General features: G+C 34.4%; 1 protein-coding gene across 1 annotated transcript; it reads left to right on the top strand.

The window, feature by feature from the left end:
* Positions 1-15,769: 15,769 nt before the first annotated feature.
* On the top strand, positions 15,770-17,023 carry LOC141628943 (protein FAR1-RELATED SEQUENCE 5-like). The gene has a single exon (XM_074442026.1). It carries the CDS (start codon positions 15,770-15,772, stop codon positions 17,021-17,023), a length of 1,254 nt encoding a protein of 417 aa, XP_074298127.1.
* Positions 17,024-19,252: the final 2,229 nt, after the last annotated feature.

The raw sequence follows: 19,252 nt of genomic DNA, 5'->3' as shown, positions 1-19,252 counted from the left end.
GACTACTCCCGCTCCGACACCTACTCCCACTACTACTACCACTCCTACTCCCACTCCCACTGACCAGACACGGACTCAGCCGGACCTACTGGCTACTTTCGTACCACCTCCTCCCTTTGTGGCGCCCGCGGTCCTGGACCAAGGGGGCGCCATTTACGGTTTGTTGCTTGAGGTCGTAGAGCGTCAGGCTCGTATGGAGAGGGACTTGGCTCTAGCCTTGCACTCTCTATATGAGTACCACTTGCGGCGACACCGACCAATCCCATAGGGTTGGCCACACCCTTCCTTCTTCCGGTACCCACCTGAGGGGTACCGGGTGTCTGAGGAGGAGGAGGACGAGGACCCGGAGGTGGCAGTGGAGAGAGCTCGCACAGAGGAGGAGAGAGACCCGGAGTTCAGGGTGGAGGACGTTCGTGACAGTGACGGCGACGACGACGACGAGTAGCTACTGGTCTACTCACTAACCAGTTTTCTGGCCGGTTTGGTGAAGTTCGTATTTTGTATGTATTTCTTACTCTTTTATTTTGTCTCCTTTATATTTATTGTTTTTATTTTCTTTTGGTTGTATGTTCCCATCTCCCCGTATATATCTGCTGGTGTATGCTGGAGGACAACGAAGGCGTTGTCCGTTTTGGTTTGGGGAGGGTATTGCATCCTTTTGAGTCTGCATTTGCATTTGTTTTTGCATTCACGTTTATTTTTCAGCTTGCATTGTTGTTTATTTCATCAAAAACCAAAAATCCAAAAAAAATTAGAAAAATTCAAACAAAATCAAAAAAATCCACGTTTACTTTTGCATATAGGTTGAGTCGGAACGGTAGATTTACATGATGATAATGCACTATAACTTGTCTTTTTACTTGAGCCTTGCACTTTATTGATAGTTATTAGCTTTGTCATACGCATAGTCTACGAGTTTTTGTTCAAATATAACTGACTGTTTAGACTTGACCTGATAAATTGGCAAACTACTTGAAAATTCTGAGTTTTAGAGCCTTATAACTGGTGACATTCATGACCAGTTTTCATTAGGAATTGAGAGTAGTACTCCTTGCATAGCATGTTCATTATTGTTGCACTTTTATGACATTCAATTTCTCGTCAAATGCACATATTCGGGTTTGTGGTTGGTGTCACATGCAAGGAGGTGCTTTTAAATTTCCCTTTCTTTATATTTTCACCCATTTAGCTCCACATTAGCCAAATTTGCCTTTTTGACCCATTAGCTACTTTCCAAATTAAGACTGCCTAGTCAAGCTAGTTAGTATGTTCTTTTAGGTATGAGTTTTCCGATTGCATTTTGGCCCGTATTTCCGTGTTTGGAGTTGTTGGAAAATGAAGGAAGGAGAAATAAGTGAAAAAAAAAGAATTGAGAAAAAAAAAAGACGTGAAAGAGAAAGAAAGAAAAAAAATGAAAAGAAAATAAAAAAGAGCTGGAACGTGAGAAAAGAAAAAAAAAAGAGAAAGTTTGAAAAAAAAAAAAGAGTTGATTCGTTTCAGTTAGTTATTTCAGACGGTGTTTACAAAAGGGAAGTTTGTGACCGTCTGACTCCTCCATTCTTATTCTATATTTTTGAGGAGATTGTGTTTGAGTTTAGTGAGTTTTGTGCCAAATGAAGGGCACTTGTACTTAGTTTTTCAGTCAGTTGAGACGGATGGTTTTTATTATGGTCCTGTTAGGAACTAGCTTGACGCTTTTACCTCCACATTTCCATAACATGTTTTGCCTTTCTCACCTGAACCTCACTATTCCCAAATTATTTGTAAGCCCTCGGCTGTGACGGACATTATTGGTTGGAGTGTGTGCATTAGTACTTGAATTGTCTTTCATTTTTGTTGCATGCATGCTATGTAGGTCGCAGTTAGGTGAGTGACTGCCTTTTCTTCTCTCTTTTACATATTATTCACCCTTTGCTTCATGAGAGAAGAGTGACCACGAGAGAGTCCGATTTTGTTGGTCTTGCAAGGTCGATAGGTTGGCTATATTTCTGAACAGCTTATAATTCGTTTGCGTATTGACTGCTTAGCTTTAACTGTTAGTTTTTGTTGCATTAAATTGGTTCAAGTAGACAAGTTAAGCTAGCTCTGAGTTATCATTTGCGTTCCATTAATTGCATTTTAGTTTACTCGAGGACGAGTAAAGGTTCGGTTTGGGGAGATTTGATACGTGCTTTTTATATAGTCTTTTTAGCCTATTTTAGCACGTATTTCTATGCATTTTTATACTGTTTTTATAGTATTTTGCCCCGAATTGGCTACTTTGGTTCGTTTTGTCCATTTTGTAGAAATGAACGCGAAAGTAGGTGAATCGTACTCTTTTTCGTCCTTTTTTCATGCATTTAGAGGAGACGGGATTTTCCAGAGTGAGATACTGCATTGGGAAGCGTCATGGCATGGATTACGAGGAATTTAGGCGCGGACTTGAGCTGATTTGAAGACAAAGTACTCGATCGAGCAGTTCTACCACTCGATCGAGTGGTTTTTACGTCCCAAGGTGGTCGATCGAGTGGTTTTGCACTCGATCCTTAGCTTGCAGAAAGATGGGTTACTCGATCGATTAACTATCTACTCGATCGAGTAGATGCTGCTGAAGAATTGCTCGATCGAGTGGTTTTAATCCACTCGATCGAGTGGTTTTGCTGGTTTGGGCTTTAAAACATCTCGTGTTATGTTTATTTCGCTAAACTCAAATACCTTGCTATTTAAGCACGCTTTACTAGGTCATTAGGATCTATCTTTTCATTTATATTTCTATTATCTGAAACTTTGTACTGTAAACTTTACTGCGTTGCTTATTTCCCTTCACTGTAACTTTGTTCTTGGGATTATTTCACTCGGATTTTGTGTTCTTTACGCCGGATTCGCTTGGATTGTAATTCCTTTCTCTTTCCTTATTAATAATTAATCATTGTTTGCTTTAATTTCTTGTTTACTCCATTTAATTCCTTTGCCCTAATTTCTCTTTTATGCAATTTACTTATTATTTCATTATGTTTACTGCTGGAAAATTATCTGCTGTTAGTTTAATTAGCGACAAGAGTAGCTAAACCCCTTCATGTTGGGATTAGGGGATCTGCGGTAGGAATGTGACGATGTAGTGAATGAATTAGATGAATTGATTATAAGGCTCTGTCACCATAGCAATTTAATTGTATTTATTCGACTTAGTAGAGTGCACACTTCTGAGTTAACCTTTAATCTGGCTAAAACTAATCCTAGATCGAAATATTGGACTAAATAGGCCTGCTATGAATAGTAGACTACCCTGACGAGAATGAAAATTAAGTTAGTGGTATTTTAGGATAGAAAGTGGACCGAAAGGACCTTTCAACATCCGTCTTACATTAATTCGTCTGAGTCATTTACAGCTGAGTCACTGGACTACCGTAGTGAACCGAAATCCTGACATGTCCCTCTATATCTGATAGTTTAATCTTATTTCTCTACTCTTACTGCTCTTGCCCTTTATTTCTCTTTCCTTTAAAACTCGTAGCTTAGATAACAATTCAACCCCCCCCCCCCCCATTTGTGACCAAATAGACGGACTTCTACAGATATCTTACCTCCCTGTGGAGATCGACCTGACTTCCCTAACTATATAGTTAGTCTAGTTAGTTTATTTTTGACAGGTACACGACAGACGTGTCACTAATGTACAAAATACAATTAGGTATACTAAAATGGCAATAAATGCACGAAAACGAAAACTAGGTACATGAAAATTTTTACATGGATGAAAATTATTACTAGATGCATGAAAATACCAGGCTCTAGGTGCACGAAAACGAGTTTTAGGTGCAAGAAAATTATTAGATACATAAAATGAGTAGTAGGTGCATGAAAATAAATAAAATGTTACTCGTCTAGATTTCCGTCAATAATTTATACTTTTTTGACCAAGAAATGTGTTATCTAGTAAAATAATTCTATGCCAAATCCAAATATGTCGTTATTTTTTATAAAAACAAATCCATAAGGTGGAGTTCTCACTGTTCTCACTATGTAGGTGGTTCTCACCGGATCCCAAATCTATATATGTAAATATAACATATATATACATATATATATATATATATATATATATATATATATATATATATATATATATATATATATATATATATATATATATATATATAGTATAAGGATCAAGGGAGTCCTCCTTCCCCTATTGAGTCCATAAGTCCTCTAAGAGGCCCTTGGATCTTGGAGAATGGAGGGCTTAGATTGAAAGGTAAAATGAGGATTATAGAGGTAATTAAGACTTTCTCTTATCTACTCCCTAATTAAACACTAATCCCACTACATATACCCTCCCCCCCTCTCTCTCTTACCTTATTATTCCTCAACTTACTTCTCTCTCATCCTAACAAAAAAATACTCTTCTCTCATTTCTCTACAATCCTAACAAAAATCCCAATAACTAAAAAACCCAAATAAATAAAATAAAAACCCAAAAAATCAAAAACCAAAAAAAACCAAAAACCCAAAAACCCAAATAAATCATCCACTCTTCTCTTCTTCATTCACCACCATCCACCACCTCCACCATCGCCGCCAACCCCACCACCACCCCACCACTGCCTACCCCACTACAAGTATTTTTTAAAATTTCGTTTTTTTCCCATATTTTGGGTCTCGTTTTTTCGTTTTTTTTTTTTTTAAATTGTTTTTTTGAGTCGGTTTATTTTTATTTGTTAATTTTTGTTGTTTTTTATTTTGATTATTGTCTTATTATTTATTCTTTTCAAATCTCGTTTTGTTATACTTTTTTTTTAGATTTCGGATTTTTAAATCTCGTTTTTATTTTGTGAGATGCTTTTATTTTGATCTTAGATCTACTAATATAGATTTCATATAATTTGTTTATTTTTATCTTAAGTTACACCGGACAAAAGTTACACCGTCATGGACTAAAGTTACAGTGGGACTAAAATTATATGCTTGTCTTAAAATTTCATAAATTCCAATGAATTACACTATTATCGACTAAAGTTACATTGTCAGTGGACTAAAGTTACACTCAAATAAATGGAGTTACATAAACTACATGACTAAAGTTATAGTATTAATGACTAAAGTTACATACTTAAAAATATATAAATTACATGAATTCCAATGAATTTATCAAAAAGGACTAAAATTACACTATTATGAACTAAAGTTACACTGTCAGTGGCTAAAGTTACACTCAGAAAAAAGTAGATTTACATAAACTCAATATAATGTATAAAATGGACTATATGACTGAAGTTATAGTATTATTGACTAAAGTTACCCCCTTTAAGCATTAAAGTTACAAGAATTCAATTAATATATCCAATGACTAAATTGATTTTGAATATATAAATTTGAATTTATATAATTTTAAAACAATTTTATATAACTTTAGCGTTTGACGACTGTAACTTTAGTCTAAATATGTGTAACTTTAGTATTTTATAGGTGAAACTTTAGTCCAATTTGAGGAACTTTAGTCCTTTTTTATAAACTAATTGAAATTTATGTAACTTTGGTCCCACTGCAACTTTAGTCATTTTTTGTATAACTTTAGTCCCAAATTGTGTAATTTTAGTCCAAAATCGAGTAACTTTAGTCCAAATTTAAATTTTAAACCAACACAATATAAATTCAAATTAATATATCTAATGACTAAAGTGATTTTGAATATATAAATTTGAATGTAACTCCAATATAGAAGATATGTAACTTTAATAAGGATGAATGTAACTTTAAACCCCAACTAACATACACCATACTACCACCACCACCACCATAACATGAAAGTTTATGCAACTTTAATCAAAAAACCAAAATAAAAACCAACTATATTAGATCTAAAATAATAATAATAATAATAATAATAATAATAATAATAATAATAATAATAATAATAATAATAATAATAATAATAATAATAATAATAATAATAATAATAATAATAATAATAATAAAACCGGAAATAAGGAGGACAATAACTAGATCTGGAAAAAATCAACAAATAAGTATGAAAATGGTGGACTTAAAAACCAGATTTAAAAAACTGAGATAGCAAAAAAAGACGCCTTAAATCACGAACAATCAATTTATTTTATTGAATTTTCGAAAAAAGAAATATAGGAGATCTGAGAGAACAAAAAAGGAAAAAAAAAAAAAGAACAAAAAAATCACACGACTACTACCCACCAAAAAAACCATTGAACCACCACCACAACACACACAAATATCAGCTACAAAAGCAAAAAAACGACATGCCTCCAACCACCACGACCATCCCATGACTCCAACCACCACGACCACCCCATGCCTGCAACAAAAGCAAAAAGAAACGAGAACCGACAACAAAATGACCGTAAAAAACGAGATCTGAAAAAAAAAAACGATGTTGCCGGTGGTCGGATCGGCCGTTGTTGGTGGTACAACAGGCGGTGGGTGAGAAGGAGAATGGTGGTGGTGCGGTTGATATAGGACGATGTGGTGGTGGTGGCGGTGGTGGGAGAAGAGGAAGAAGAAAGGAGAAGAAAAAAAAAGGAGAAGAGAATGGTGGTTATGGGTTGCGGTGGTAGCCGCCTTGGTCGGAGGAAGGACGGGGTGAGGAAGCTAAGTAGGGATGGAGTTTTTTTTTTCTCAGATTTGATTTTTGTTTGATTTGTTTTGGGTTTTTTGTTTTGTTTTGTTTATTGAGAGAGAAGTGAAAGAGAAAGAGGGGAGGTTGAATGATTAATGAAGGAGGATGTTAGAAGGAGAGGAGATGAATGAATGATTAGTTGAGTTAAGAAGAAAATTAATGGAGTTGAATGATTGACCCTTCATTTAGATGTAATCTCAACCTCCCATCTTCTTCATCCTATGGTCCATATGAAGACTTAGGGACTCAATAGATTTGAGGGACTCATTTGAACCTTACTCTCTCTCTCTCTCTCTCTCTCTCTCTCTATATATATATATATATATATATATATTCACATTCCACAAAAAAAATAACATGCAAATATTAATCACGTAAATATTTATAAAGGCGATTGCATATTAGTGGTATTATAATATGTTTATTTTATGACAATCAATAGTATAATAATTTTATTTAAGACAAAATCACAATTTAAAATAAAATGGTGCTAAATATACCTAAATTTGTTATTAATCTTTTATAAATAATGATAATCTCTACTCTAAAATAGAAAATTAATATATTATAATAAAATCAGGTGTTATATAAAAAGATAGTGAATTCACAAACAAATCAATAAGTAGGTTTTTTACTTTGATAAATTGTCAAATTAAATCATTTTAACTATCAAATATAGGTAATTATTATGCCTCATGACATTTGAGTAAAACTAAAATACATCGTAATTTTTAACCATTAATCAAAATCGCTCCTGGAAAAAAAAACATTTTACATTTATTTATACATTTTATTGCTCCCTCCATTTCATATTAAAAGTCGTGTTAGGAAAAAAATATGTAATTTAAACAATTAGATTGGTGGAAAATATTTATTTTATATTTCCAAAGATCAATAATTGCATATAACTAATAAGCCTAGCATTTCCTTAATCTATGTGCAATATCCTAAAACGAATAATAAAATGAAACGGAAAGATATAAATTTATTTTTATTTTCTATAAAACGATAAATAGTTATAAGCTTAAACAAATTATGCTTTTAAATTTGGCGTTTTCACAATTATATAATTACATATTGTTATATCATCTCCTTTTCTACTCATATTTAGTAGTTTAACAATAGGTTATTTATGTTTTTAGTTTTCAACCCGAATTTTTAAATAACGAACATACATCAATAGTTAATTTTTAAAGTTGTAACATTTTTTTAGGTGGCAGAAAGAGCGATAAAATGTTCAATATTAATGAAAGTCTTACTTATAATGATATATTTAATTAATTTTTTTATTTGAAAAGAGAGCAATATCCTTACCAATAAAATATTACTCCGTATATGTAATTTATTTGACGACTTGATTTCATATTATCACTAAACTAATTGCAATGTTAAGTATCAACAAAATGTTTTCTATGATATTAATCTCATGTATTTATTTATCTTTTATTTTATTTGAAAGAGATATTTTAATTATATGTAAACAATTGATTAGACATAGGATGTAATATTAAAACTTTATAACCTTTTTTTTCATTATAATTATAAGGGTAAATTGATAACTTATGCCCACTATAATACGTTTTTTCAAATTTTATACCTAGGATAAAATTTTTTCAAAACTTATACCAAAAACCTCTATTTCTTTCATTTTTGACACCAAATCTTTAAAATTGACTATTTTACCCTTACTATTAACATGTCCCTATCCATTCTCAACCACCTCGGTCCCCTTTCCCCACCAGAAATCCAGAATATACCACAAGTCCACAACCACCATCAACGACCTCCTCTTCCAACAAAACCTATCCCTACCCACCAATTCCGAAATCACCGCATCACCACCTTCTTATCCCACCCTCCATCACCATTTTCATTTACCATAACACCACCACTAACAATTACCACCTTCGTTAACCATAACCACCATCAGTCACTTCACCCTACACCACACCTTATAGAACCAAAATAACAATTAAAAATAAACTAAATAAAATATGGGGAAATTTTTGAAGAGGTAGTGATTAAACTTGCAATATAATGGTTACCAAATTTACACATCCCAATTTTCAAATAAAACGAAAAATACTCTACACTTGGTCTTGCCGAATAAACAATCTTAATCATTATCGAATGAGAAATTGATTGTGGTGGAGGTGAATTAGTGATTCGAGTGGAAGTTGTGTCTTTTGGAGTGGAGAAAGAAAAGCAATAATGGTGTTATAAGGTGGTGGTAGCGATTAAAGGGGACAAGCCAAGGCTCAACATGGGTTCGTTTCTCTGTTCGAAACGATGGTAACGAGCAAGCTTAATTCCTCTCCTAACATATGCTCAACCCAACACCATCATAACATGGTTTTCCGCTCGAATGGATAAAAGATCATCCTCTCCTAACATATGCTCAACCCAGCACCATCATACCAAATTTGCGTGAGTGTTATTGTCGATAACATGGAAGGGCGGTAGGTTCGGCGATGAATGTTGTGAGGTCGGTCTTGGATGGGGGAAGAGGCAGTTTAAGGTTGATGTGTTTTATTCTGATGGGGAAAGAAGTTAGGCCCTGTTCTTTCTGACTTTTTAGAGCTGAACTGAACTGAGTTGAACTTAATGGAGCTGAACTGAACTGAGCTGAACTGAACTAAAGCTGAGCTGAATTGAACTGAATGGAGCTGAGCTGAACTGAACTGAACTGAATAGAGCTGAACTGAACAAAGCTGATTGGAGCTGAATTGAACTGAAATAATATTAATATTAATATTAATACTAAATATTATAATAACCTTATTGCTGATGCTTGGCTTACTCCTAGCTTTGGAACACCCATGTTTCAGTTGTTCCATAAATTGAAGACTGTGAGGCATTCTCTTAATCTCTTGCACAAAAAAGACTTCTCCAATATCTCTGATCGAGTTCAACAGTTACAGACTCAGTTGGGAAACTGTCAGACTGCTCTACAAACTGACTTGTTCTCCCCTGGACTGATAGCTCAAGAGAAAGAGTTAGCTAAGCAGTATGCTGATTTAAGGAAACAGGAAATGGATATCTTATTTCAACGAGCTACAGTGCACAACATAAGAAAAGGAGACTATTCTTCAAGCTTCTTCTTTTCTAAAATTGCCTTGAGGAAGCACAACAGCACAATAGGTATGATTCAGGACAGTAAGGGTACCCTCAGATATGGAATTAAAGATGTCAATAGTGCATTCGTGGAGTATTATTCTGAGCTTCTTGGGAGATCTCTTCCTGTGGAGCCTATCCCTGACAGTATTATCTCTGCTGGTCCTAAGGTTTCTGTTGCAGCAGGTGCAGCTCTTATTGTTCCTATCACCAGAAGTGAGATAAAAAGTGCCTTATTTAGTATTTCTTCAACTAAAAGCCCTGGGCAGGATGGGTTTTCATCTAGGTTCTTTAAGAAATCTTGGGATCTTATTGAGGAGGTCTTTTGTCTTGCAATTGAGGAGTACTTCAGGAAAGGGAAGTTGATGAGGAAAGTAAACACTACCCTCTTAGCTTTGATCCCTCTTTAGGTTCCCCTCACTGTTCAGGACTTTCGACCTATTGCTTGCTGTTCAGTTGTTTATAAGACTATTAGTAAGATCCTGGCTAATAGGCTTCAACAAATTTTGCCTGACTTGGTGGGTAAGGAGCAAGCTGCTTTCATCAAAGGTAGGAATATATTTGAGAATATCATGATGTCTCAGAATCTTATTAAAGGGTATAATCAGGGGCTAATATCACCTAGGTGCCTAATTAAGGTTGATATTAGAAAGGCTTTTGACTCTCTCCAGTGGGATTTCATTAGGCAAATGTTACAGGGATTGGGTTTCCCTCCTCAATTTGTTAAGTGGGTCATTGGTTGTATCTCTTCTACTTGGTTTTCTTTGAAGATTAATGGTGCTGTCTGTGGTTTTTTCCCTGGCAAGTCAGGTGTTTGGCAAAGGGATCCTCTCTCCCCATATTTGTTTGTACTTAGTATGGAAATTCTTTCCAGGCAGCTAAGAGGACTCCACCTCCTTCCACAGGTTTCTTCTCATCCTAAATGTGCAAAACTCAGATTGATCCATTTGATTTTTGCGGATGATCTTATGATATTTGTGAGGGGGGATGTCCCTTCTGTTGCTGCTGTGGCTCAGAGTCTCTCTGATTTTGCTAAGATCTCTGGGTTGCATGCTAATCCTGCCAAGACAAGCATTTATTATGGAGGGGTGGATGTTGGGGTTAGGAGGCAGATTGAGGAGCTCACTGGCTACTCTGAGGAGAGATTTCCTTTCAGGTATTTGGGGGTCACTATGAATCCTGGAAGGCTGGCCCCTGACATGTACAAAGCCATGATGGACAAGATTCAGTCTTATATTCATCACTGGACAGGTAATCTTCTCTCTTATGCTGGAAAGATTCAGCTCATAAACTCTGTCCTTTTCGGTCTAGAGAACTATTGGTGTTCAGCACTTCTTCTCCCTCGAATAGTTAATAAGCTGGTCAATAAGCTGTGCAAGGATTACTTTTGGGGCGTGCCTACTGGGAAAAGGAAAATGATTTTCCAGAGTTGGAGATCAATTTGTCTGCCTTGGAATGAAGGAGGGTTTAATATTAAAGAGCTTTTGAGCTGGAATAAAGCCTTGATATGCAGATGGATATGGTTGCTAACTCAGAACAGGGAGGGCATTTGGGATCAATGGACTAGGGCTTATAATATGATGGGATCCTCTGTGTGGATCACCACAAGTAAGCCTCATCATGCTGAAAGTTGGAGAGCTATCCTCAAAGTGAGAGACTACCTATTGGATATTGCTGGTGATCAGAGAGCTGCTCAGAATATGCTTAACTCATGCGTTTTAAAAGGTCATTTTGTTGTCAGGAGAGCTTATGACATCTTTAGGACCAAAAATCAGAAGCTTGGTTGGACTAAAGTGTTGGCATGTCCTGAGATTCTTCCTAAACATAGAATTTGCGCTTTTCAGGCTACTCTACAGGTTCTCTCTACAATTGACAGGATAAATGCACGAGGATACCCTTTGGTTAACTGGTGTTGCTTATGTAAGAGTGCCCTTGAGTCTCATAGGCATCTCTTTTTTCGCTGTCAGTTTTCTCAGCATGTTAGAAGATTGATGTTGCAGTGGCTAGGATTTCATGGCCCATGGTCTGCTAGGAGTCTCAAGGCCTGGCTTTATGGTCTTCTGCATCAGACACACCTGCCTAAGTGGAAGCTCATCCACTTTTCAAGCTGCCTAGCTGGGTTGGTTTTTGCAATTTGGGAGGAAAGGAATAACCGCGTTTTCAGAGGTTGTGCTAGGAGTCCTGACCTAGTAGCTACTCAACTTCAGTGGGTATTAAAAACTCGTCTTTATGTTAGTAGAGATCATCAGCTCAGATGTTGGACTGCAAATAGCTAGTTAGTTAGTCTGATCTTTAGTTGCTTTTGTTGGTGGTTGGTTTTTGTAAGATCCTTCTCATTTATTTCCCCATTGTGGATGAATATAGATGAGTATAACTTTCTTGCAAAAAAAAAAAAAAAAATAATAATAATAATAATAATAATAGTAATAATAATAGTAATTATACTAATTCGAGTGATTAACTAGGTAGCCACCATGAACCACAGTTCACCATCAATGTAATTAGGTGAAATAATGGAGCACCGATTTGCTAGATTGATGTTCAAAGTCTAGCCGCTATCATCCTAATTTGACTGATTAGGTAGCCACCACAAAGCACCAACAATCCTAATTTAATTAATTAGATAAATAAAAATCGACATACCGTAATTTCATCTTTAACAAATATATAAAATTTGGTTGATTAATTAAAATTCAATAAATAATATTAATAATTGATAACAAGTAAATTAGTTTATTATTTGATAAATTAGAATCCATCTTGTAAGTTTTAAGTCATTTGAGAAATTAAATTAAGTTTTAGAGAAAAATATTTATTTAAGAGTTCACTTGGTTCAGTTTTAGGTGAAAAGGGTACAAAATAGAACGTTATGAATAATTAATAATAAATTAATGATGATGATGATGATGATGATGATGATGATGATGATGATGATGATGATGATGATGATGATTATAATAATAATAATAATAATAATAATAATAATAATAATAATAATAATAATAATAATAATAATAATAATAATAATAATAATAATAATAATAATAATAATAATAATAATAATAATAATAATAATAAGGGTAGAGTTCCGGTGAGAACGGGGCTTATCGTGAGAACCGTGAGAACAGCTCTCAACCGTCCATCAAATTATCTGACGGCTGAGATTAGAGGCGCGCTTCTCTTAGAATTTCACGGAAAACAAAAAATAAGACTGTACATGTCACCAATATCAAGCCTACGTAACAAAATCAAACCACACGAAACAAAATCAATCGATTTCATCATTAATCCTTCCTTAATTTGTAAATTTTTGTCTTTCCATATCAAATTTAGTGATCTAAAATCGGTTATTCATCATCAATTGTTGTGTTCGAAGCGCAAATCAGAGTCAATTTGTTCAAACTTTTGCATTCATCAGCTATTCAGTTATTTCAAGATCAAAACTTTGTAAGGAAAATCGGAATAGATTTCGTCATTCATCTGGAATTATTGTTTTCTACAGTCAATATTGAGGTATGTTCATTTAATGTTATTTAATTCCTTTCTGAATCGTTGTTGAATTGATTTTATGATGATGTTAAAGTTGAATTTAATCAAATTCAACTTAATTTCGGATTTGATTAAATTTAGTTAACTAGATTTAATGTACAGAACCACAAAAACATTAATTTTATAATGAAAAGTGTTAAATTAGGGTTTATAGTTTGTTTGTTTGATTTTAGGAGGATGATAAATGCAAATGTACTTTGTGGTGAGAAAAAATGTACTAAAAATAATGAGAAAGGAAAAGTGTGCAATTTGAAGTAACTGAAAAGTAATTTTGCATGTAAAAATAATGTGTTGTATTGTGCTGTACACGTTTCATAAGGAAATGTCCAATCAGTCTTAGTGAAATGTGCATTATATAAAATAAGGACGTGGAAGTAATTATTACCTTTTGCAAGTGGTCTTGCAACTGTTCACAATAAGTCAAATGACGGTTTGTAACTTGCTTATGTGGTGAAAAGACGCAATTATTCACATTAATTTGAATATTACTTTTAAATGTACATTATATTAATTATAAAAAAACATGTTCCATAAAATAAATTGTCAACTATCTATATTCGTAATTTGCATTTTCTGATAATTAGGTACAACTAAAATATCATTAAGCACTGTTTGAAAAATGTACATTATATTATATTTAAAGGTACATTAAATTATTTAAAAAAGAACATGGAACATTATTTGGAAAAAAAAATGTGAATTCAGTTTAACTCAAATGTCCATTACGTATTTTCATAATGTGCATATACTGTTTTATGCAATAGATTAAAGTAACATAGATAATTTCACCCAATTTATTAATTACCATGATTATGTTTGTGTCAGTTGAAAAGACACAACTGTTCACAGAATTTAATCTCTTATAATCAATTAATCCACTATATAAACCCAAGAGTACACAACCAGTTTTCCATCCTACCTTTTCCAATAAGAAAAACTTTTAATCTGTCCAGAAAACTAGTTAATTTTATTAAAAAAAAAAAAACAATGTCTTACTCCAAATGCACAATAGTTCCCTACACGAATGCTGCTTACAAACAAAATTTCATGGACCATTATTGGGAATGGAAAGTAAGCCAGTTTTCTTCAAACTGGTTTGATGGAGATGACATTCCTGTGGAGTGGATGTACCATCTCATTGTCGTCCTTTACATCCTTTCCTTACTAATCAGGCATTCCTCTAGATTTTTTTTAATCGACTTGGGAGGGAAGAAAAGAGAAACATGGCCATGGTGTGCAAGGGCTGGTCAAAGTGGTTCCTTATAGGGAGAAAGCAAAAGGTAATGGAGAGGGATTATTACCGAGGCGCGGTTCATGGAAATGAAAATGGTGTAATCTATATCACAAAGAATAATCGGCTCCTTGGACAGATTCTACATATGCACGACTATGTCTAGTCGTGCAGAAATAATTAGACATCACAAAAGACAAGAACGACAATTTTTAAAGCAAAGAGAAGAAGAATATGAAATTGAGGAACAGTCTGGGGATGAGGGTTATTATGACTCCGGCTGTTAGATTAGTTTAGAAATATCATGTGTTATCTTGTGTTTATTGTTGTTAGGTATTATCTTGTGTTTTTTTTTTTTTCAGTATAAGCCTTAGTAGGCTTTACCATTTTGAAAGCCTTAAATGGCTTTTGTAAATATTTTTCTAATATTAATGAAATAATATTATGACTATTTCTTTGTTTAATGTCATTAGCATTCAATACATTATATATATGCTATATCAAAATGGACAACAATATTTCCTATGAACATTAGCAGTAAAATAAATGTTCCTTTAAAGGCATGATAATGGACATTCGCAGGAATACATTATATATGAACCTTTATTTGTACGAAATAAATTGCCAATCTTTGTAGAGCATATTAGAATTGGATTACTGCATTATTGATGCAATAATATTCAATATACTTACTTACTTAACTACTGTTGAAGCAGACAATGAGTACAAGTGATGCAACTACGTCTTCTTCTACAAATAACAGCTTTAAAACACCAAGGACAAGAATTGAAGCATTAAATGCACTCCAGTACATTCCATTCTGTCCAGAGGAAAAGAAACCTAAAGTAGGACAAGTATTCGAAACGCTAGACTCAGCAGAGTTATTCTACAAATAATATTGTACAATCTGTGGGTTTACGCCAAGACTTGCAACAACAAAAAGGATTAAAGGCAATGAGTTACCAAACAGTTTTGCATTAAGAAATGTTGTCTGCAATAGGCAAGGTGTAAAGGAAAGTAGGAAAAGGAAGAGGATGATCTGATGATACGTCTACATCGCGAGAATGATGCAGAATCGATGTGACATATAAGTTTGTGTGAGGCCGATTACAAGAATTGACTGTCGTGCATTAGTGCAGTTTATATACCAAGAAAATGGAACTTATATTGTTACCAGATTCGATGAAGCGCATAACCATCCACTTGCTTCGCCTGAATCTACAATATTCTTGAAAGGAAACCGAAAAATGACAGAGGTACAGAAGCAATTTGTCACAAAGGTAAAGGTGTTAAAACTAGGTGGTGTGAAAGCCTATAGAGGTTGGAAAGAGCTGTGTGGAGGTTACGACAACATTGGGACTACTGAGGTTGATTTCAAAAACTTTGTCAGGGACATAAAAACCTACATTGGTAATTTTGATGCACAAATGTTTGTTGAAAATCTTATTAGGAGAAAAGACACATGCAGTTCATTTTACTTTGATTTTATAGTAGATGAAAACAAGTGCCTGGCTGGAGTGTTTTGGGCAGATCTGATCTGCATAAAGAACTACATGCTATTCGGTGAGGTTTTATCAGCAGATGCTACATATGGAACAAACAAGTACGATATGGTGTTTTTGCCTTTCACAGGAGTTGATCACCACAAAATGTGCATAACGTTTGGAGCTGGGTTGATAGGTGATGAAAGTATTGAGTGTTATACATGGCTATTCAAGACATTTTTGGAAGCAATGGGCGGGTGCCAGCCGAGAATTATAATTACTGATCAGGACAAATCAATGAAGTCGGTAGTCCCGGAAGTGTTTAAGGAGTCAACACACAGACTGTGCATGTGGCACATAATGAAGAAACTAAAAGAAAAAGTCAGTTATCAACTGTTTCAAGATGAGGATTTTAAGACCAAGCTCAATAGGTGTGTTTGGAACAACCAACTTGAGCCTGATGAATTCGAAGAACAATGGGGGAAGATAATGACTGATTATCAACTTGTAGAACACGAGTGGTTTTCAGATTTGTACGATCTCAGGGAACAGTGGATCCCTTCCTATTTTAAAGATGTTTCAATGTCTGGCTTGATGAGGGTTACTTCTAGGTATGAGAGTGAAAACAGTTTCTTTGACAGGTTCCTCACACCTCATTTGACCCTTGTTGAGTTTTGGGTGTGCTATGAGAGTGCCTTAGAAGCACAAAGACACAAGCAGTCCAAATTGAACAGTGACAACAAACACTCTGAAATCCCTCGGAAAACAAAGTCAAACCTTGAAGTCCATGCTTCTGAAATGTACTCGCACAACATTTTCAAAGACTTCCAAACAGAATTGGTTGCAGCTTTGTCTGATTGCCGTTTTAAAGATGTGGAGAAGATCGATGAGTCAAAAATGGGCTTGTTGTGCAGGCACTGCCTTTGGATTCTACACAACCAAGATTTTCAGAAAATACCAGAACAGTACATAATGCAAAGATGGCAAACTGATAGATGTCTCTCAAAAGTTTTCTGACCGGAAAAGTTTGAGTACTGAGCTGTGGCAAGAGGTTTATTCTTGTGTCAGCGTAGCTGAGTGTGATGATAACGACATGAAGCTTTTGATTGAAAAACTGAGAGATATTAGATTGGATATGATTAGTAACAGAAGTGTACCAAAGAAGAAAGAAAGACAAGATGAAAGAAATAGAAAAGTACGTGGGCTGCAAAATACCTCAGAAGTTGGTGATTCATGTTCCTAAAAAATCTAAAAACAAGGGTAGGACCAAGGGCAAGAGAATTGAATCACAAATGTTAAAAGCCCTAAAGAATAGAGGAAAAGAGAAGAGGTATTGCAAAACATGTGGCCGCCAAGGACACAACTCTAGGACTTGCAAAGAAACAAACCATCTGACAGGTATGTATAATTTGGTTTCTTGTTAAAGCATATTACATTAATGTTAAATAATTATTAAATTATACAAGCATAGCGCATAGTGTTTACCTTCCAAAATCATTACTCTTATATGGAGGCACATAAGCTCTTTGTGCAATGAACATTATGGTTGTTCTGAAGGCACATATGAGAATTTCAAAGAATGTGTATTTTGGTTAACATTAAATCTATTATCAATTTAGTTGTTCATTTTGGCCATTTTCTCCTTATAAAATCTGATATTTAATTTACATTTTGTTGCATATTCACCAAATACTACCATGAAAATGACGACGATGAAGGAGATGAATCTGATGATGTGGAGGACGACGATGAAGAAGATGAATCTGATAACGAAGTGGAAGGTGCAAATTTTTGATTCAAGGATAGACATCCATAATATACACTACGAGAATATTCTTAAAGGCTTGTATGCACAATTCGATTTTACTGCCAAAGTACATTACTCTTATAGGGAAAGTATATTACATTTGTATTAAAGGATCATTATTATTGTTCTGCAAGGAACATTCTTAAAGGCTTGTATGTACATTACTCTTATAGCCAAACTACATTACTCTTATAGCCAAAGTATATTACATTTGTATTAAAGGATCATTATTGTTGTTCTGCAAGGACCATTCTTAAAGGCTTGTATGTACATTACTCTTATAGCCAAAGTACACTACTCTTATAGCCAAAGTATATTACATTTGTATTAAAGGATCATTATTGTTATTCTGCAAGGAACATTCTTAAAGGCTTGTATGTATATTACTCTTATAGCCAAAGTACATTACTCTTATAGCCAAAGTATATTACATTTGTATTAAAGGTTCATTATTGTTGTTCTGCAGGGACATCATCAACTTGATTGGAATTATTTTCCCAGAGTACAATAATTTTAAGGCGTTTTGCACAATAAACATTATTGTTGTTCTGCAAGAACATAATAAACTTTATTTAAATTTGTTTCCGGAATATAACACTCTCTTGAATTAAAATTTTGTCAAACTTCAGGTTGTACGACTCGCAGCTTCCTCAATATATGTTACATTACTCACACACATGTCACAAACGAAACTAAAAAAAGTTTTTACAGCTTCAATTCAGCATCTTCTTCATCTTCATCGCCATATTCTTCCCATGACAGTGGGTTTGAACGAAAATCCATTGCCTTCTTTAGTACAGCATCAAAACATACATTGCCTTCTGTTGAAATCATATATGAAATGTATTTCTTCCGCAGAATTAGTAGAGGAACATCCTAGAAAAATAAATAAAACAAGGGGTTAGAACATGTACAAATGTGTACTGAATTATGTATTAAAAATAATTGTATTACTTCTGAAACTCACATCGCCTTTTTTAAACCCACAGGTCCAATTTAGATTACCCTTAAATGTCTTCATATGTCTCATAACGTAAACACCACAATCAGTCTTGTTAGTGTTGTTTCTCCACTTCATCTTTGCAAGAATAGGTTGCAGTTTTTTAATGCGATCAACTTTTACCTTTGAAACACCGATGTCTTTCAAGTATTCTACTAGAACATTACACTGGCGGAGAAGGGGGGCAAGAAAACATTAGGACACTAATAATTATGAGGTACAATATCACAAAAATAAGAAAATTAAGGCACAAAATTTTTGGGGAAGGTACACTCTATGTAAAGTCATTGTACATTCACAATAATGAATAAGAACAGTATGTAGTGCTGTTAAGCAAAAGAGAGCATAGAATCTTACAAAAGACAGTGGTCTATCATGGAAAATTCTTCTGGTTTTCCGTCACGATGCACATTATCAATGATGATGAACTTATTCTTGT

This window comes from Silene latifolia, chromosome Y (genome assembly GCF_048544455.1).
Source record: "Silene latifolia isolate original U9 population chromosome Y, ASM4854445v1, whole genome shotgun sequence".
Taxonomy (NCBI): Eukaryota; Viridiplantae; Streptophyta; class Magnoliopsida; order Caryophyllales; family Caryophyllaceae; genus Silene; species Silene latifolia.
Note: the sequence above shows the minus strand (reverse complement) of the source record. Positions and strands in the feature narration are given on the sequence as shown.